Raw genomic sequence first — 22,472 nt, 5'->3', positions numbered from 1 at the left:
AATTTTACACTTGCATTACATTTATCTTCTTTGAATGATATCTTGTAATTTTTTCTCATTCCAAATACATAAATTCTAAGATAGTTCAACGCTTTTTCACTAGTTTCTCCTAAACCCATCTTTGGATATTAAATGCCTTTCAAAACTAGCAATTATTTTGCTTTATAAACTACCCATTAAATAGGGTTTTAGCATTTTCACTTTCAGAAATCATCAGAGATTACACTCCTAATCTGTCACAGCAGTTTTAAATACACTGCCACATCATACAATTTGACTATTACATATAGTAGATTTGGAAAAAAGTGCATACTTCAGAGAAAGACAAAAAATAGAGATATTTATTATGGATACATTTAAGGTTTCTAACTAATGTCCATCCTGGCTGTAGAAGCCATAAAAATCATGCCTAGAATCTAATTTCAGATACCTTATAAAATGCAGGTTTTCCCTAACAGCAGTAATGAACTGATGAAATACACCAAAAGGAGTCATTGCATTGAACAATTTTGTAACAGCATTGAAAATACAGAGAGGAACAGGAATACCACCCCCCCAAAAAAAAAAAAAAAAAAAAAAAGTAATTCCTGTTCTTTAAAACACATGAAGACTAAGCATTCCCAGATACCTTTGTGTTGAATTTTTCTACTAGAGAGCTGGTTCTAAATTAAGGATTGAGTATGCCTACAGCCTGGAGCAAAATGACCAGAGCAATCAATCAGCATCAATCTGCTCATGCAAGCACTGACCTGACTTTAGGTCAAAGCTCATTCACAGCATAAAAGACCAAGGGCCCATTCACACCAAATGCTAGAGCTTTTATTATTTGCCAAATTTACTATCCTAATTTTCTCCAACAGATAGGTTCTGCAGCATAAACTTGTACTCTTTACAGAATATAAGAGAAAGAATCTACTAGCCTTTTGTTTCAAGTACTCATCCTGATGGCTTAGAAGTACTTGCAAGAGTTAGAAACATTCTTCACATTCTTTCAGGCAACCAACAAGATATGCACCACAATGGACTAGGAGATGCTTTCTTTAACAGACTTCTGAAAGTAAAAGAATGCTTCAAATGCTGCAATAACCTCTGATCCATGTTCTTCTATACTTATCATCTACGTGGCTGCTAGACAGCAAAACACCTCTATGTCTTCCCTCAAATGATATATGACTGTAATCTCTCACCAGAAAATAGAAACCAAGCAAAAGAGGAATGATGAGGCTCTTCTTTTTCCTTGCCAGTGTTCTTTTTCTCCATTTTTTAGTATTTTCACAGGTAAGATTGGCCATAAAACAACTATCATTTTTAAAACATTCTAAATGGATGGCTTTGTCACTTTAACTGAATCACAAGGAGTGGCATCTCTAATGATAACCATTTCCTGTAGCTTTTTTCTCCTATTAAAATTCAAAATGAAATATAGAATCCAACCATTGCTTTGATTTGGATGCTATACAACTTCTTTTTCACGATTTTTTATTTAATTGAAGGACTTTTGTTAGAACTAATTAAAAAGAAAGGCAATCTAAATATACCAAAAGAATCTAGCTATACATGGCTATGTATCCTCTACTTAGATAAAATTTCTACAAAATTTTTAGCTTTCTTGAAAAGAAGTTGTTATACAAGAAAGCTGTCATGACTTGTTACTTCTTTTAAAGTGCACGTTTATCTATTTTTTATGTAACTGTTCCAATTTTTCTTTTAATTATGCTTAGCTCATATTCTCTCCCTTAATGATAATATTGAACTCTATTTTCAACTGCAATTACAACAAAGTGAGCAAAGTACGCCTTCTAAAAGAACCAGTGACTGCCACCATAGCAATGGTTTTGAAGCATTTTTTGAGCACTCAAGCATAGGTTGACTGCAGTCTATCAAAAGCATGAGTAATATATGATCCTCCAATTTAAGATGTCCAATACAGCCATCCCAAGATACACAGGGACAGCATGAAACTTTCAAACCTAAATGCAAGTAGGAAAAATAAACAAAACAAAAAAAAAATGAACAGGACTGCAAAGGGAAATTTATTTTGTATTTTCATACTAAAACCTTTCCACAGTATTTGAAGGAAAATAATTTAAAATATGCAATTTTCAAATTAACTTTAATTATTTCATTAATGCAAACAGACTTAATTTTGTTAAGAATAGAATGACAGTATAAATAAAACAACCACAGTATTTGAATAGCCTCTGCTGTTTAGACAGGAACATGCTATCTACTATAGATTGTATCTAATAATATAATTTTTAAACAGCAATATTTAATCTTACTCTAAAATAATTTTTATTGAAAGAATATGCCTTTAACTGGCTGTTAAGATACAGCAATATGCAAAAAGAAAAAAATTACTGCAAAAACGAATGGCTGTGATAATATGCTGGTGTGACTAAAAGCTACACCAGAACTTTTAATAGGATAAGCACAGAATTGACTACTGGGCTTTAAAAACAGAGTAGCACTGAGCTCCTAATCACAAGCATCATTAACTTGAGTTTTAAAACTTGGTAGCAAAAACCAGAATTTCACCAACTACACAGAATTTCTTTTCTATGCAACAGCTTACATTGAGGTAACACTAAATGAAGGCAGTATTTTTTTATGTTACCCTTTTAAAAGTAACATAATACAGAAAATAACATTTATGTCAACTTCATTGCTTGCTACTCAGCAAAATCTTGCTAGCAATCTAAAATACACATAGCCATAATTTACAAAAATGGCAGTAAACACTTCCAAATCCTTTATCAACCTCATTCTAGCATTATAACATAATAATAAAAATCAATAATTTGTAAATTATAAACTGATATTGAAGGCAGATGACATAGATATGACATTACAAAATATATTAGAAACAAAATACTAAGGATGTAGCAGTAAAAGGCAGCAAGAAAAAACAGCATTAAGTATATCCCACAGTAACTTTTCCTGCTACAACCCCTTCTTCATCAACAGCAGCATTTCATATTGATACTTTATATCAACCCAAGTTTTGGCATTATTTACATAACCTTGGAATTTAGCTCATTACAATTAATCTTGCTACCAAGGGGAGTTCATACCTTTTAATTTTTTCACATTATAATGTCAGCTTTCCTTCTGCTTTTCAATCCCTTACTGTCCTGAAAATACTTGTAAATTGTCAATATATCTCCATTTTTCCACAGACACACATCACTACATTTTCACTGATTACATTAGACATTATTGCAAGATTGAGGTCTACTCATAATGCAGTCACACCTTCATATTGCTTTGTAGGATTAGTCATAATCTATGTAACCTTTAGCACCAGGATCTGGGATCATGGCACTCGTGAAATTAATTTGCATTCAGGTAAACCATGAAATTCACCCCTGAAGTTCTGTAATGAAGAACCGTATGCAGGTTTTTCACATACTAACCACATCATAAATGTGCACTTCCTAAATGCAACTGAGTGTTGAGAGATGAACAAGTGCAGAGGGTTTCCAGGGGAACTGGAACTCTATTTAAAGCCTCTTACTAATTAACTCAGTGAATAAACCTCAGTTCAGGTGAAGATAAATTATGGCTATTCTCTTAGAACAACTATTTAGGTAGACAATAACAGATTTTTTTTACTGATCCAGTTGTTTTTGCTTGGAAGCTGTAACATTTACAAAATTGTAGTCATAAGTGACATGAAAGGATACTTTTCATATGCTTAGTATCATTTTTTCATACTTTTCATATGAAAGGATACTTTTCATATGATTAATTTAGAGATCTAAATGGTCCAGAGAGATGACAGAGGATAAAAAAACTTGCCAAATCTCAGTGTTAATGCTCAGACCACAACATTGGGTAATGTCCAGTATAAGAGATAATATAAGGCTACACTGATGAGCAGTGAAAAGTAGTCATATTAAAACTTATTTCTTGTGAACTGCTCAGTATCTGCAAGCCATCATGTCCTTGCTACTGTGCTACCTAGATTAAAGCTAGTACATTCAATCCCACTTGGATTGCAGCACAGCCTAGAAACAAAGACTGCTCCTGGAAATGATTTTTCAATTTTAAACCCACAGTATTTCCCTTCAGAGTCTAACAGAATCAATGTACTGTCAGTTGCATTGCAGAAAATAACATGAACTATATTTAATGAGACACAGAAAGTACACATTGGATAGGAAGTCTTAGCATAGAAATTATTAAGTACTAGTAATAAACCATGGACTAGATAGTAATAGCTCTACATGAAATTACTGTCAGAATAAAATAGAGTATTAACTCTGAAGGATAATTCAATAGTTTAGGGTCCAGTAAAGGACTAGGTATAATAACACAGATCTCAACATTACTATTTATGCTGATCCTTGAAACTGATAAATGTATAAACCTAGACAAAGACTATTTTTTAGAGAATAATGGGAATTAAATGATATGCAACTCTCTTCACCTGTACGACTGCAAAATACTTCAGAAACCTGTAATGAAGAAGTTTACTAATCTGTCCTGTTCAATCTATTCTGTTCGAAAGAAAAGCAGTCAAATGATTAATCCTTCCAGTCTGATTTAGTCCTGGCTCCTGAGTTTTCCCAACTGCCTATCATTCCTTTGCTGAATTTAGTTTTCTGTAGGAAAAACAGAGGAAGGGGTTACCACCTTCCTTTGCTGCTTCTGGTGTTACATCTCACATCCCTTGATCCAAATGAGACCACAGCACACAGCCAGTGTGCCACCGCCTACTGGAGCCCAGACTAGCTTTCTGTTGTTCTGGAGCAGTGACAAGAGTGAAGAACTTCCCTGGCTGGGGTGAAGCCACGGACAGAACCTAAGAGCTGTCACAGCTCTAACCCGAGAAGCAGTGCTCCAAGGTGGCAAGGCGCGGACTGGGTACAGAAGGCAGAGGAGACTCTCCAGGTCTTGAAGTTCCAACTGGTTTATTGACATCAGAGGGGCCAGGACACAGAGAGAGCCCCAAACACCTCAGCACAGGGGATTTTAAAGCATCCAGAAATATGGGGGGTTGGATACAACTGGATAACCAATAGGAGAACACTCGAGGTGGGGGTTTGGGGCAATGACCAAAGGGACAGGGGGAGGAGAGAAGTCTTGGTTGGGGATTGGTCCACATGATGAGTAGCAGGGAATGTTCCAGAACAAGGGGCAGGGTTGCCTTGATAGGCAGGGACAGGTCTGGAACAAGGGGAGGGGATACCTTGAGGAACAGCTGGGAAGGAGAATACAACTTAAGGGAGAAACCAACTTGGAGAAAACATGGGGGATAACAGAACATACCATTTAACAATCAACTTAATAAAACTTAATAAAATAAACACAAGCTGCAACACCACTGTACTGTTAAAGCTCAAATGTTATATGTGGCAACTGAAGCAATTAATTACAGTGTTCTCTCTGAACAACATATGTTGAAAGGGGAAATTTTTTCTCCCTAAAAGCTACACAATTTCTGCCCAACTCCAACCATAGGCTCAAAGACAGCCATAGCGGTTCAAGGAGCTGTGAAACCTTGAGACACCGCTAGTCATGCAGACAATTTAGAACTAAACTGCTTTACTCCCTAAAAAACCACTGAACTATTTCTAGGACTCCTGAGGTCAAACTGTATATGGGGAGGTAAGGAGAGAGCATTTATAACTGACTACAGCTTGTCCTACTTACATGGTATGACATAAACACATTTTAAATTCCATGACTACAGATACATTATACAAAAATTTTCAATACCTGGAGTATTTTGAGAGATTATAACCATGTTCAAATGATCATAGCTATAGACTAACATATATATTTAAATTTCAAGATTCTAGCACCTGAAGACATTTCAAATATTAACTAAATATTTAAGGATATTAATATGAAACATTTGACTTCCATATTTTACTGAGTTCTTCTTTTATTAATACCTAAAAATAGTAGTCATCCTAGGTAAAAGCTATCTATGAGCTGCAGTAAAATGTATGGTTTTATTCTCAATACTTATCACAAAAACCAGATTTGTAGATACATGTACACAAAATATCATAAAGCCTGTGTTCTGTATGCTGCTGGAAAAATCTATCATCACTAACAAGGTTACTTTAATAAAAAATGGCTTATCTGGGTATGCAGTATTAAAAAGATTCAAAATGATAGGTGGTAAAATAAATCACCGCAAAGGAAGAGTGAAGATTAAAATACTGAAACTTAAGAAAGGAATACCAAAGTTAATTCAGAATCCCATTTATGAACCTCATCTACCCTCAGAATTCAGAATAAGACTGAATTTTAAGAATGATACAAAAGCAAGTATGCAATCTGCCTGCACTACATAAATTATGTGTATTTACTTATAATGCATATATCGTATTCATCAGGAGCATGCTTACAAGACAGGACACTTACCTGATACAACTTCATGACCTTAGAAATTTAAAAAATTAACAAGAAACTGGAATTTAACAATGAGAAGCCCAATGGATAGCACAGTAGTACCCAGCTTCCAAACTAGCCTAAATATCTCTCTTCTTCATTAACATATTTGTTTTGCAACATTTCAGAGAAACAAAACCAACAGTTTTCATAACCTTTATAAGTGGCAGAATCTATTTAGAGGTGGAGGTTCCACATGTGACTATCCCAAAATCATATCCTTGACACTTAATATTGAAAGAAATTCTAAAAGCAAATAGTGCAATTTCAGACTACCATGCTAACAGTATCAAATTTGTATTTGATGCTATTAAACGAAATGCAACTTCCTCAGCATTTCTTGTATGGACTCTGCAAATACATAGTTCTACTTAAGAATCAAGCTCATTAATTCTACTTTTAGGAGGTACTTTGATTCAAGAAAGAAAAAAGTACTTATCTTGAATAAACTTCTTATACAGGTGGACTAGTTGGCATAACCCTCCTAAATGTCTGCTACTCTAGATTCTTTTGTTTTGTTAGACTGTTCCATTTGATTTTATTTTATCAGTATTGCCAATATGAAACTTACTAGTTAGATATGATTTGGGAGATAGGATATCTATCTATTAGAATATATATCTATATTAAAAATTATTCTTACCGAGATGACTTGAAAAAGAACTGGAAAAAGATGGACTTCTTCCATGAAGCTGTAAAAACATATTTTAAGATTTATTTAATAACAGAGGAACTGAATTCTTATTTAACACACTAAACTCACAAGAGGAACAGAGTAGTAGAGTAGCTGTTGCCAAGATCCATAACCCAGAATCTTAGCCTTTGACTAGCTCTCAACAAAATGACCTCCATTTCACACATTAAACAGAAACAGCACCGTTATATACTGCTTTGTTATATACTGCTTTGGAAATTACTTCTAGGTCTGCTTTACTGATGCAATTTGAGCGAGTAGAACAGTAATTAATTTAGCATTTTTTAATGGCAGTAATTAATAAAATGCCACAACTATACCACTATACATACTATGAAACAGAGTGCACCATTAACCGTTTGAATAGACTCAGGAAACATAACGAAATTATAAATATGATGTGTTTTTTTAAGAATGCCATGTTAACTAATTTCTTGGGTTTAACATACTTATATAAGATACTTTCGTCAGATACTTGACAATGCTGAGCAGTAGTGGCCCAAAAGAAGTCATCTATATTCTTTTGTATTTCAAAACTAGATAAAGCCCAGCATATATATGTTTAAAGAAAGAATATTCTCAAAAATCAGTAATATTTTACATTAATGCAGTGTTTTCTATTGTTGGAGCACAAAATACTAAAAGTATTGTACTTACTAAAAGTATCAGTAAAGCATGTGTGTCTCACACACTACCATGACATATGAGTCACATTATTAACTCTATTATATTTTACTGCTTTTTACTGTATTATATTGTCTAATTAAAAGAATGATTGTCACCTTTTCTTACACACTACACTAAATGCCTATTCACAAACACTTCAGAAAACACCAAATTCTGTGTCTCAAAAATTTCTTCTTGTGTCACCATAATATCACAGAAGTGCTTAATAAACAATTGATAGGTTTGGCTTTGTGACACAGCAAAGATAAGACTGCATTAAGAAGCCCATGTGATAAATTCAGAACTCAAACACAGAGAGCATGTCTGGGATCTCACTGTACAACACTCTACAAAATTGTCTTGCCAGCAGTATGCCAGTTAAAAATACAAAGTCATATTACACAGTTCACTGTGAATAAACTGCAGTTATATTTGACTAAAATAATTTCATGTTTGAAGCTTTACTGTGTAAAACTCTATATTGGCTTCTGGTAAAACAATAATCAGATTAATTCTGTTTGGTAAGCTATTTGTTAAAAAGAACTCATATACACCTAGAATCACATAGTTCCATTTAAGAGTTTTGATTCATGTTCAATAAGATAAGAGGAGAATGTGTTATTTTATAGATAGTATAAGCTAAAATACTAGATTGTGAACTGAAGCGGCTAAAAGGAATTTCACATTCTCCTCTATGAACTTAAAGAAAAAAATCAGAGAGGGCTAGAACAGACATCCAAAGGTTATAAAAGAAATGCTTCATTTAGATTAATGTCACCTGTAAGAGCTCTGGTTGTTTATATTTGCAGGAATCATGTCTTGTAAAAGAAATATAATAAGGAATTAAACCCATGCTTAGAGAACAACAGTATCTATGAATGACTCAGAATTACTTCTAAGTAATGCAGATATATGCATTACATATCAATAATGGTTTAGTTTTTTATACTGTTTTTCTATTTCTCTGATCTTTGCCTTTACCGAAATGTAATAATGATTTTATGATGTAGAATCTATATGAGTTAAGGGTGGGAATAAGAAGATCTGTTGCATTGTACAGTACTGGCATGTAGACCTGGAGACAAGTAAAATACATCCACTAAACTGTTCAAAACATAACAAAACAATATCCTTTTATGCACCCACATACAGACATTTAGCAAAGCTAAGTAATAGCCTTGTTCAAACAAATGTGTTCATTTTTTCTCGCACACAGAAATATTAACACTCAACAGAGGGAAAAGAGTTTAGGTAAGGAAAGAAACTCATTATTTCTAAGTTTAGGTGCTTAAATTTAAGGACAATTTCTCTTCTTATTAAATTGAGGGAAATTTTTTTCCATATGCAATGGAAACAAATTACTTTATTAGGTCAGGAGAACATGAAAGCTAATCTCCTCTGGGCCATCTAATAACCCTTAGAAAGACAGTTATGGCAGCCTGGACACAGCGAGATCATAAGAGAGTCCCGGGATTACAGATAGGAAGACTTATTATATTTGAGGTTCATTTCCAGAGCCAAATCTACTATTTAAATTAAAAGCCTAGTCCATGCCTGCAAAACAGAATTTTGCTGATGTAGATATAACAATGCTGAATATAAAGAAAGTCATTTAAACACCACAGACTCCCAAAAAGAGCAGCTACTGTAACAGCAATCATACTGACAAAATGAAGTTTTGCCAGCACAAGCCTACTTATGCTTAGGGCTTATTGGAAGTACTTATCCCAGCAAAAGCTGCTCACTTTGCTACATAAGCAGCATTTAAACTGTGAACACATTAGTAGTAAAATACAATCAAATACCAAGGATAGCCATGCAATCCTAGTTTAGGCAGAACCTAGGAAAATGCTTTTGTGGTAGAGGGTAAATTATGAAACAATTGTTTTCCAACAGTGGAAGTGGTCCTGATTGTTACAGCACTACAAAGTCAGCTATACTTTCTGCTGAGATAAGCTAAGACAAAACTAGAGCCAACAGGTCTGTTCTTAAAGGTCACCTGCCATCTTTTATGACTTAAACAATAAAAAGATGCAGGCTTGAAAGAAAATTATACACATAAGTTAGATAAAGTATAAAGTCACATCAAGCACTGCATTATGACAGAGTTTTAAGCTGGTTTATCCCAACTTTGCATATATGTGCTCAAGCACGAGAGTGACTTTATCACATTCTTCACTGCAGTCTTACATAGTTTTACAAAGGAATTGTTTTAAAGCTGGTGAAAGAGGAGATTAGCTATGGGATTTATTTCGTAGAATGTTATTCTAAAGCAAAAGTATTTTGGTTCTTCATAGACTGTTACATAATTTATATTAAATTAGGTGCTACCCTGTTAGGAAAACACACAGAATCATCATGATACACATATGCAAATCATAATAGCAAACAACAACACTATTTCCATCTCATTTAAAACTACACATAAATAACCAGTGCTGGCTAAAAATAACTGGTGATATGATTTTAAAAGACTTGCTATCAGTACAATCTGAATTTTTAATATGCTAACAACTTTCAGAATGAGATTGTGCCTCCAGTCTTGTTTTCCAACAATATGTGACATCTGTTTTCCTAAGAAATCCTAAATTACTTTCCTGAAAAACAAAAACCTACTCCAGGACACTAAACACAAAAGGCTTTTTGTTACAGGTTTGATACCTTAAAAAGACAGAAAATGTGTTATTAGAGAGAATCTTTAGGGAAAAGTTGGATAGGAGGGTGTGGAAATCTGGGTATTACAGACATTCTAAGCTGAACAAAGTGAGTAGAAATTATTCCACAGAACAGAACTGGTGGACACGCACAAAGCAAGAACCAAGGCATTAATTTTAAAGGGATGAAATGTCAAATCCATGACAGATTTTTGAACCCTACTAAGGGCTCTTAAAAAATAGGCATGACTGTTCACATTGCAAAGGCTGCTAAAGGAGAAAATATTCCAGAAATTTATGAAGCAGTGTGCTTCTTCTTAACTGTAAGATGATGGCATAAAATTAAATGGCAAGTGATCAGATCAGACAAAGAAATACAAAGAAAATAACTGAAGATGATAAATCTTTATATACATGTGGTTATGTTATAGAATAACTATTTATGCTGAAAGTAATTTGTGAAATATTTCTTTCAGTCCACATAAATGAAATGAAGATTACTCCTCAATAGCTACCATCTACAGAACACAACATCATCTTACACAGGTTCTGAAAAAAACCCTCAGAGGTGGCTGAGAATGCCTCCAGAACATATTCCCACACCCTTGATTCCTTCCTGTAGTCTTCTCTGGGCATCTACTATTGAACACAAGAGACTGGACTGGACAGTGGTTTAGATTTGTTTCATGCTGAACAGACGATTCGTGGCAGAACTGAATTCACTCAAGTCTGCAGCTCCGGCTGTATCAACCCAACCAGCTGACTCTTCCTCATTTGGTACTTATAGTTACAAAACAAAAAATTCACTATTGAAAGTAAAAAAACTCATGAATTAATGGTATTTTGCTCCTTTTTAATGCTTTACATCATTTGAACCTTCCAACATGAGTCTTTTCAAAAATTCACTTAACAGTAACATCAAATATTTCTCTCACGTTTCTACAAGTTAGGCATTTAGTAATTGATCAGCAACACAAAAAAGGAAACAAAATTACAGGTTTAAGGTTAATAGCTTATTTCTTTACTAAAGGGGAGCTTTTATAAAATGTAACATTAAGGAGTTGTGTTTTACATTAAAAATGGTGATTAGTATTACAGTCTGTACATGACTAAACTATGAGAACTCCCTTGCAATAATGAACTCTGACCACTGCCTTTGATATGAATTACAATGATGTGCGGCTTGACAACAGTGTTATTAGCTGACACAAAACTTAACATTTCAAGAGTCTGTTTCTGGGCAAGACTTCCTGCCTGATGTTTTTCAAGAAAGCAGCATATATGCAAACATTACACCAAACAATAGAAACAGCAAGATCATAAAAATTCTCTGCTGTTTTATATTAGCACTACTTCTCTACAAGAAAAATCTGGGTTTTTACAACTCAATTTCCATAGACGTGAAACTAGCATAATCAAAACCAAAATCGGGTTCTAAATCTACATAAACATTCCCTAAAGTTCTAATAAAACAGTTTAATCTTCTGGCAATCTCTCTCAATCCATCTGGATCGTGATTTTCTCACTAATGTTGTACACCTCTAACATGTAGTTCTACTGCTCAGTTCAGCTGGTCTAGGCCCTAAGGCTTACCTGTTATCAGAACAACTCCATTTTATTTTATTCATTTTCATTATAGAAAGTAAAACAACACATAAAACCAGAGAAGTAATATAGAAGGAAATAGATCTACTTTTTCAAGTGAGCATTTCAACCCTAAACTAGGAAATTAAAATGACTAATGAGAAGAACAAAGTATTTTAAAGCAATTAACATGAGCCCATATTAATCAAGGAAAGCTCTAAAGCACTAGACCTCTAGTATAATGGCAAAGAAACTACATCAGGTTCAAAGACAATCCATGCACAACACCAACAAATGATTAAAAACATTGAACTCTAAAAAGTGTGGGTTTTAATTGGGGTTTGTTTGGGTTTTTTTACTGTTTGTTTTTTGAAATCAAGGGTAAGAATTTAGACCATTTCAGAATATAGTGAAATGCAACTAAACACTGATGTAGATTACAATAGTGTATGAAAAGACGATCAACTTATTCCTAACACCAACCCTAAAAAGTGTCTTTAATGGTCTTTAACCGACAATGCACAGGTACAAAGAGTAACAAAAACGAAGTTTGAAATTTGGACAATTCTTGGATGGTTCCAAAGACACTATGACAATCACTTTAATTAATCAGGACAATATGCTACAATGTATGAGGCTGATCCATCTATCATCTTCACAGGTACTAGATCTATGGCATTTAGAAGCAGCAGATTTTTTTGTTGTTGCTCTTCAGCAGCTTCCTGTTTTGGTTTCTAATGACTTTTCATCTTCTTTAATGCAGCATAATGTTTGTCTGGAAGATTTATTTTTAAGGACAGGAGGTGAGAAAGGTTACTTAATTTGGTCCCCTGTGCTTCATCATATATCTAAGAAGGGTGCCTTACTATTAGTTTTTAGTTAGGTGTTTCTCCCTCAGGAAATACCCTTAATAGAATACTGGAATGTGTCCCACTTCCATGATCATTATCTGATGCAATATCTGATATTCCCTCCACTTCTATTCTACTACCTTTACTGTCTCTCTTCCTTGAAACCAAAATTGTCTATTTTAGCAAGCCATAAAATTCAGACTCCATACTTTAGAAGGTTTAGTTTTCAGATATATAAATGTCACCAGATGCTATGAGTTTCTGACTCAAGATAGGCCAAGTAGCTGCTTAAGAGAGCACACAGCTACATTTCGTAAGGTTCTTTGTAAGGCAAAAAGGCAGCTTAAGAATCATGATCCAGTGTAAGTTGCCTGGAGTGGCACAGTATAGATTCTATTACAACAGTCAAAACATTTTAGAGCAGTGAACTGGTATATCATATAGGTTTAGGTATATCATACCTAAAAAAATTCTTAGTTTTTTAAGAGAGACTAAGAAATTAAAAAAAAACCTCACTGCTAGGAAAAAACCTAGCAATCTGATCATTACAGACCACAGCAAAGAGCATAAAAGACTCAAAACAGGAACCAGAAAATCCCCTAACCCGTTATAGATTATGTCTGACTTCCTACCATGCATATAACCTATACATTAATTTGGCAAACACACACAAAAGGAAAAACTACCCATGATACTGTTCTTTCTGAATGCAGATTTTGCATAGTTAAATCTCACCTCAGACTGTTGCAGACATTTGCTCCCACTGTGAGAAGTTCTATTCCTCCAAAAAGTCTTTACACACGTACAATTCACCAAGAGCAATAAATGCAAAGGGGGAAAAAATGAATGCAAATTTACAGTAGTCCAGAAATAAATCATTCACTGAAGATTAACTTTCCTGAACTATCCTTAAAATTAGTGATTTCTTTTGAAATCAGCAGTCTTGCTATAGCTAAATATGAACTCTGCTATTAATTCTCACAGTGGCTTTAATGTTCACAGTTTTTCTTGTCACAAACCACTAAAAATTCTTGAAGTAAACAAGGTAATAGGTTTGTAGGAGAGCCACAACAGAATATTACTAGAAGGTTTAAAGTCAGACTATTTGCTTTGAGCCAAGTATAAAACAGGCAACTGATGGAAAAATTTGGTTCAAAGCTCACTCTTCCAATATCTACTATTTTCTTAGTAAAAAATTCTAAGTGAGGTTGTATCAGACAGCAATTGTGTGATGTAAAAGGCGTCAAAACAGACAAGAAAACACTCATCCTTTTCTGAAACTGGATTTTCTTCCTGTGGATGCTCAAATGATCAGATGTCCAAATAATTAAAAGTGTCCACAAAAACACATTAAAGCTGGGGTCTTTTACAGCTACCATTTTATATAAGAGAGAACTTATGTTGGTGAGAGATCTAATTCTGCAACACACTAATGGGATATCACTAGAGTTTTTCACTGCTAAATTGAAAAGCAATGGAATGGAAGAGCTCCCACAACAGAGAATGCTAAAAATTACCTCAACAGAGGAGCAATGGCAAAGAGTACAAATAATTTTTTGCATTCTTGTAAAATGCTAGTTAAAGGAATTCAAAGCACGTATTGTAACTACAGTATTTTATCATAAGCTTATAAAACATGAAAAACATAACTGTATTTGAATATCTGTGTTTAGGCTATATATAACAACCTGCAATAGAAAACAGAAATGTCCAAAAATAGTAGGAAGAAGATGAAATGTCTTTCCTCTGATATCACAATTTAGCTAATTTACAGTATCAGCTGTGAAAAAAAGGAAACAAAAAAAAAAAAACAAAAAACCCCAAAACAAAAAAAAACCAAAACAGGAGTGCATCTGTCTCCTTTCAAGTGCTAAAATAAGAACTGTTCAAATGCAGATGCCTCTGTCAGGAAGCACACAGGTAAATCCTGAGCTGATGGTAAGAAGAGTGAGATGCAAGAAAATTTGTAGAATTAATAAAGAGAGAGCAAGAAAGTGAGAATTTGTTAGGTGAACATGTCTGAGAACAAGCTATCACATGAAACAAACATGGAACAAACTAGCCCTTATCCTACTCCCAATTCACTCTGTACTTCAAAATAATATTATTAATAACTATTTTCAAAAGATATTGCAACAGCAAGGTAAATACTAATTTAACAATTTGTCATTTTTCAATCTTTTTGCTACTACCACTTTCATTCATTTAAAATTGCAGGAGAAAGCATCCATCCTTGAAAACCAGGCATTGTGGATAAAATGTAAGCTTGAAGAAGCCACAGAGACTCAATGCAGAGATTCACATCATTCTCATCAGGACTACAATGCAGTAGAGTTTTTCCACCAAGAACAAATGAAATCTCACAGGATTTGTGTCCAGTGTTATTTATTTACTCCCAATCACAATTTTTGCAGATACTTTCCATCTGTCTAATTAAAGGAGCAAAAGAAAGCATATGTCTTGAGTAAATTTGAGCTTCATGAATACTGATTAATTACTCATTGAACCAAAACAGAACCAATTGTGATATAGTGTTCACTATAGCACAGACCTAGTTTCCATTTTGTTCACCAGCCATTTGTATGAATATGAATATATTATTTACTTCTCTTGTGCTTTTGAAGCATTGGCTACTTCCTGTAAAATTTATTTGGAAGCCAAAGAATAAGGAAAAAGACAGACTAAGGGAATTGCCTAAACTGTGCTCCTTTAGAAACCCAGCCAAACAAATGATTTAGTGAAAGTAAAAGAGGACCTGCAAAGTATTTGAGGAAACATAACAATTACAGATGGGTTAGAATCTGGAATCTGATAGCCAGTTCTTAAATAAGAGTGCTGGACATACTGGTATTTCAAATTATTAATAGTTCATTGAATATCCACAGCTGCTCTTTAATATATTAAGAAAAAAATTCCTGTGTGATGCCAGATGACTATGAGGATGAGTGTGCATCCACAATCTACCTACAGTGGTAGATTGTGCCATATATAATGGCAAATACATATGATTTCTCAAATCAAGCAAATTCAGTAGGGAGAGGAAATGTGCTGCTAATATAACCAGCATTCTGGTTACAGAAGTATTCTTCATAACTCTTAAAGTACTAGAATATCTGTGGGTTAAATCTAAAAATGAAAAGCTGTTGTACTTGTTTTTAGAATACATAAAATCCTACAGTAGCATAAACAGCTTCTTTACAATGAAAACTGTTTTATACAATTCAAAACATTTAAAATCTCAAGCCTCCCTATTTCTTAGTTAATTTGTAGTCTACTAGTATATTAAAGCACCATTCCCAGTAGTATCATAAAAGATTAAAAGAGGATGTTTCATCTTTTATAATAAAAAGTGGGAAAGCAAATTAAATTTCCTTGTTTGTTTTTTTTTTTCCTTGTGCTCATTTCAATCAATCAAAGCAAGACAGAACAATACTCAGCAACCTCTGAGCCATAACACTATCAGACATCAAAAATAGACAATGGCCAATAAAAAGAATAACCACATTTTTTGGGCATATCCAGGAAGACAGAGAGATCCTTCCTTATTACTTTAAGTTTTATGACACAGTTGAGTTTTTTTTTCTCTCCATCACAGTCTAAATTTTGGAACAAGAAGGAAGAGATATTAAGATACTTCTAAAGATACTGAGTCTACCTATACCAAAAATTAAAATTTGTATTTAGGAACTTTAAGGGTAGATATATTTGTAGGAGAATTGACCCATTTTCAAGTGAATTGACTGGTGTAAACATTTAACAAACACACCACCTTTGTCGTAGTCACAAATATGTTTAGTTGAACAACAATTTTGATAATGTTTTATGTTTAGTTTGGGTTTTTTTTACATTTTTAAAAATAATTTTAATGTTAAAATTCTTCAGATTTTGTCTCTAGTGTTTCATTGGCTAAATCCAGACTAAAATAACCAGGATCATAAAAAAATTCACACAAAAGATATAAGATGTGTTCTATAACAAACACTCTCAAATGATTTTTCTAAATCATAGTGCTAGTCACAGAAGTACAATAGTGTGATCTGTTATTGCTGATCCCTAATAGGAAAGGAGAAATTGAAACAGAAGGAACCGAGAACAACAGAGAACATGTAGTTGTATTACCTCACAGAAGCAGGGCTGTGCTCAGTCAGGGCCACCAGCAGTTTCAGAGCATGCATTGGTACCGGGTCTGGAGACAGCAGAATGTGCTCATACCTGAAAGGCAAGGTGAGTGGGGCGAAAAAAATCAAGAGATATACACCAAAAACTGATAATAAAAATTCATCATTTCCCATTTCCAAACTTTGTAACTACAAAGGAAATACAAGGCTGTTTCAAATTGTACAAAGCAACAAACAAGACTCACTTAGAAACAGTATTTTAAAACCAGCATCAGATTAAATCTAAAAGCAGAATTAATAAGAGAATACATTTTTAGAGAGAGAAACACAATTATAAAATATGTATACACATGCTTCTGTGCATGTTTGTGTGTATATATATACATATATATATGTACATATATAGATGTGCAGGTTATAGATATAAAATATGCATGCTTTATAACTATAAATTATAGTAAAATATATTTATAAAAGAGTCACCTTGCGTACATGCGCAAGACTTATTCATTTATCTATATTATTTTATACATAAAAAAATCTATTCTTCAAGTGACAAGTAGTAAATGAGCCTCAAAATATCAGGTAGAAGATTTATTAAGTGCTTAAGAAGATTATCAACCATATCATATATAATTAAGCTCAATATTTTGTATACAGTTATTTTTATCAAAATTGAGAAAAACACAGATTGAGGTTTATATTTTATCTCAAATTTCAAAAAATATTGCTTTCACTGCAGCATACTTCATTCTCTAAGTCATACAGACCAGAAGAATATAGAAGTACTCCAAAACAATGTTTATTGAGAGCTGTGTCAGAAAAAAAACCCAAGAAAAACCTCTTTGAAACATTTCCAAGTATCACCTCATGGAAACCCTGGTAAGGGAAAACAGCCTGTTGAAAAACAAAATGGACTTGGCTGTTGCTACTAGCATTCTAGTGATGCCCACCCAACACATGTGGCTAATTTTACTGTATTTAAACAAAAATGTATGTGAATGGCAGTAGGATACAATGATGGAAGTGAGAAAGATGCAAGCATAGAAAACCAGACTCAGCTATGTCAAAACACAGTCTTTGATTTCAACTACTCCAAAGTCCTACTCCAAATATGTGGAAGTAATAGAACAGGAAGTGTAAATCACTTAATTTGCAAAAAAAAAAAACAAAAAAAAAACAAACAAACAAAAAAAAACCCAAAAAAACCCCCATGAAGAATAAATCAAGAACGAATGATTTTACTTCACATCTTGAGACCCCTAGTGCTGTCTGAACAGAGGAATCTGAATCACTTCCCACCACCTTCATGCTAGCATATACCTACTATCTGTTAGCTCTTCCCTGCTCTGTAGGCACCACACCTTAGCACTCTAACATGTGCAGGAAGGAAATCCAGAGGGAGATGTTTGCTTGAGGAGGGACAAGCACACCAGTCACGCAGTCTTGATGTAGACTGTGGGAGTTCCCTCACAAGGGCTAACACTCCTACACAAGCACACACCCTAGGGACAATGCGTCATGGCTACTACATACTTCAGTGTGCCACTGCAGGATTGCAACTGATAATTCTGAAGATAAGAGTATCTTCAGAATTACCAGTTAGAAGTCAGGTCTTCAGGTCTTTAGTGATTAAACTCTCTCTTTTACGAAGAACAGATTCCAGTTCCCCAAAGAAAACAATTTCTCACTGGTCAATAAAAAGTCTCTTAATAAAAGAAGAAAAGACTGTAATATATATGTAGACACTAATTCCAAGAGCCCTAAATATGAGCAATATATATTCCTACAAAACATAATGGGACTTGTAATTTTATTTTTTTTCAGAGTCCATAACTAAATCTTCTGAGGCAATCAAAGATGCTATCAGGTGACTCAGATGCCAAAAGTCATCCTTCACTGCATAAGACCTGGATTTAAATTTCCAAAACTGCAATTCCTAACAGCAGTAACAAATTAATCAGCCATGCTAGCTTAAAAATCTGCCACTTGGCAATATACTTGTTTATATAAACACATCAATATGATCCCTAAACAGGGTTCACCTTAACAGTTTTAAGCCTTCTATGTATTACACTTGAGAGACAGTGTTATTGCTTAGCACACTTAGCATCCTAATTTCTTGAGGTTCAATAAAAAAGCCTCACTTCATTTCATTTTCCTTGAAACTCTCTTCTCCCCTCCCCCAAGACAATACTAGGAAAGGACATTTCTAAGGGAAGGTGCAGTGATCCATCTGCACATGAGAAAACGCAGATAACTAGAGCCAATGTCTTAGCAATTAATATAAACACATTGACTAAATAAAGGCCATTAGAAGCTATGAATATATGAATCTTCTCAGAAGGGAAAATATGCCATGCTTGAGATACTTTCTTAAATGAATAAGTCATCAAATTATTTCACTGCCACTTAATACAGAACAGTTTAGTAACAGTAGCTGTAGAGGGCATTTTTAAGGGTTTTGTGAACTTCAGGTACTTCACTGTAAGAAGTTATTTTGTCAATCTTTTCTATAAGCAACCTTGACAAAAAGAACTAAAGATTTAGGGATGTAGACTCTCTTAAGCTCTTAATAAAAGAATATTATGTCAAATATCCTGGATTTCATACTTGTAGAACTGGCTTGGTAGTCTACTGAGAATAAGCTACACAAACCTTCAAATGAAATATAACTTTATTTACACAATTCTCTCTTTTTGCCGTTTGTGGCTCAATTTTTAATGACAGATAAGTAGGAATATTAGAAGTGAAAATGAAATAGAGCTGATATTTCAATTTTTGATTTAAAAAAATCTGGATATAAAGCATTTGCCATCTATTCACTGTCTATAGCTGCAGGTTTTATTTTGCTTATGAAACATTCAGGAAAATAATCTTTCAATGAACTGAAATTTAATGACACTATTTCATTCCATTCAATCAAAACTGCATGAGGAAGCTAACACTGTGATCTATAAATGCACAAATATTTAACCGAATTATCATTTTATTGATGATGAAGAAGTTGAGAAAAAAGCAGTAATCACTGCACTCCTGCATTTATCTCAAAATGAAGTCTACTTATATTTCATGCATAGTGACCCACATTCTATTTCAAGGGTCAGTTTTACATTTAAATGAATTAATTTGAGAAGTATATTTACAGGAATAAAATATACACACAAATTAAGATTACAATCTTCCCTAAAAAGAACATCCCATATTAAAACCAGATGTCACTCCCTTTTATAGACAACAGCTTCTCAGTAGATTTAAAAGGGGTGGAAATATCTGCTTTCCTCCACAGGCTGCCCATGAACAAATGACCATCACATACCTGTCCTCTTTTGACTGTCCCCCAGCTGAGTCAGATTCTTTCCCATCCCTTACCCAGCAACAGAAAGACTAAACAGTATCAGCAAAAAGCTCTTCAGCCTCCAATGTTCTATGTCGGTTTCAAGAGATTTCAAGTTTTCAAATAACCTATATTTCTTGGGATAGAACTTTACACTATCTTCACAAGTAGATTACGCTGACTCTCAGAACCCCTACTTCTCATCTCTAATGAGATGGGGAAACTGATGCAGGAATTACTTAAACCCTGGATTCAAGATTCTGAGTTGCTGTAAGACCCTTTTTCATATATCTGCCACACAGCACACGCTAAGATGACACAACTAAAGTCCCCAAAATAGGATCATATTTAGCCTCAGGGAAAAAAGCCCTTCCACTCAATTGAGACAGAAAACTTGGATACAAAAGTCTATTGGCTGCTTTCCTTCTAGTTTGTAATTAGCCTGACACATCCCTCCAAGCACACATCCCCCGGTCAATGCAAAACATTGTATAAGATGGACGTGTCTACAAAGGCCAAGCTTCAGAGCAAGCACAGAACTCCTTCTCCTTTGACTTCAGGTCTCTTCCCCTATCTGAAGAAAAGTATCTGACAGCCTTTAATAATGCATATACTCTATTTTAAAAATACTATTTCCAGTTGCCATTTTAATTTGTACTGATACATTCTATATTTGCCAGAGGAAAAAATTTTGAAGAAAGGTGTTGAAGTAAGTTTCTCTACAGCACTGAAGGATTTCCATCCAATTCTCTGTCAGAAAGAAAAGTCTAAACACCTTACATGGATAAAACTTTGGTCCACAAATTGTGAGAACAATTAGCAGAGAAAGTCTAATATTTGGAAAAGACTCTGAGTTTCTGCTCATAATCCAGCATTCATTCATTCCCTTAGCCTTTTTCCACTTATTTAATGTAGGGGTGGCAAACAATTTTCTCACTTAGGGCTAAGTATTGACCATTATAAACTCTTGAGGACCACATACACTGAGGAAAATACAGTGCAGAATTGTTAGAATAATGTAAAATACAACTGATGACTCATCACTACCGTACTTGTCTTGTGTTCCTTCCCTCTACTCACACGTTACCAGCTCACAGTGAACATGTGCATAACAGAGAGCCCTCTTTATGCTCACCTTCAAGTCAGCATAAAATGAGAGGCCTCATTTGACCATAAAGCATGTAAATGAAGTTCCAGGCCACATCTGGCCTACAGGCTGTAGTTTCATCTACTCTGCTGTAGGGTTTTTATGCTGCTTGGGGCAGCAAGAAAGGACAGCAATTTAGAGGCAAGAACTTCTGGGTGGACCATAAAGGATTAATCCATGGTGTACTGTTCCTTCAAAAAAAGTTGTATGCCATTCCATATGCTTTCAGAACATCTTAAATAAAGGTACAATATCCAAAATAGACAAAAAATATGTAGTAAGAATGTTCTGACTTTATTAGAAGAACAAAGAGAAGTATTTTAATCACAGCCCAGAAGCTAGAGGGAATCCTGTTTTGCTCCAAAAGTAGCCAGAGGCACAGTATCATAAATGAGTGTCACACAGAAGTTGTGGTTGTGTTACATATGAAAAAATACTAAATAAACCTAGGAGGAGATTTTAGGGAAAGAACTCTGGCAGCAGTTAATTGCCATTCCCCTTTTGATTTTGTCATTTAAACATAGAAAGGATGGCTAAAACAAATACACTGTCAAAGTGGTTTGCATATCAAGTTATTCCCCATTACAGGAGCAATATTATACTTACTGAGGCAGCAGTAAATCTCTAATGAGAGACAGAAGCTTGTTGTTTGAGTTGAGGCTCTCCCCTTTCTCCTCACCCATGACTTTGTGGCTTAAAAGCACTGATGTGGTTTCTGAGAGCAACTGCAAGCTGAAGAGTCTCCATTCCACTTGAAAATAAAGGTGCCAAGAATGTGACCACACTGAAATATAATTAAAACAAAGTGTGGAATTCATGGAAACTGTAGCTGATGTGTCTGTATACTTACCATTCTGACTGTGGACCAAAGAAACAAGTGGTGGGATGATAGAGTCTTCAACCTAAAACAGAATTTAGAAAGATGTGGCTTAGATCATTTACAGAGGAAGAAGATAGAACAGAGATACACTATCATCTGTGTTTATTTTGCTGCTAGAGTCCTTAAAAAAAGA

General features: G+C 34.3%; 1 protein-coding gene across 5 annotated transcripts in view; it reads right to left on the bottom strand.

Moving 5' to 3' along the window:
- The window catches only part of ULK4 (unc-51 like kinase 4), a 216,367-nt gene that overhangs the window by 117,245 nt on the left and 76,650 nt on the right, over nt 1-22,472 (bottom strand). For 4 of the 5 annotated variants that reach the window (XM_002196898.6, XM_030265145.4, XM_030265146.4 and 1 more), the window contains 4 exons: nt 22,310-22,361; nt 22,066-22,210; nt 16,977-17,069; nt 7,052-7,100 (listed from right to left, as the gene is read on the bottom strand). In XM_002196898.6, the coding sequence (XP_002196934.6) occupies nt 7,052-7,100; nt 16,977-17,069; nt 22,066-22,210; nt 22,310-22,361 (339 nt within the window). The remainder of the gene's footprint in view (nt 1-7,051; nt 7,101-16,976; nt 17,070-22,065; nt 22,211-22,309; nt 22,362-22,472) is intronic. The other variant, XR_012054617.1, reaches the window with a different exon arrangement.

This window comes from Taeniopygia guttata, chromosome 2, assembly GCF_048771995.1.
Source record: "Taeniopygia guttata chromosome 2, bTaeGut7.mat, whole genome shotgun sequence".
In the NCBI taxonomy this organism is placed as follows: Eukaryota; Metazoa; Chordata; class Aves; order Passeriformes; family Estrildidae; genus Taeniopygia; species Taeniopygia guttata.
This window is presented reverse-complemented; position numbering and strand designations above follow the sequence as displayed.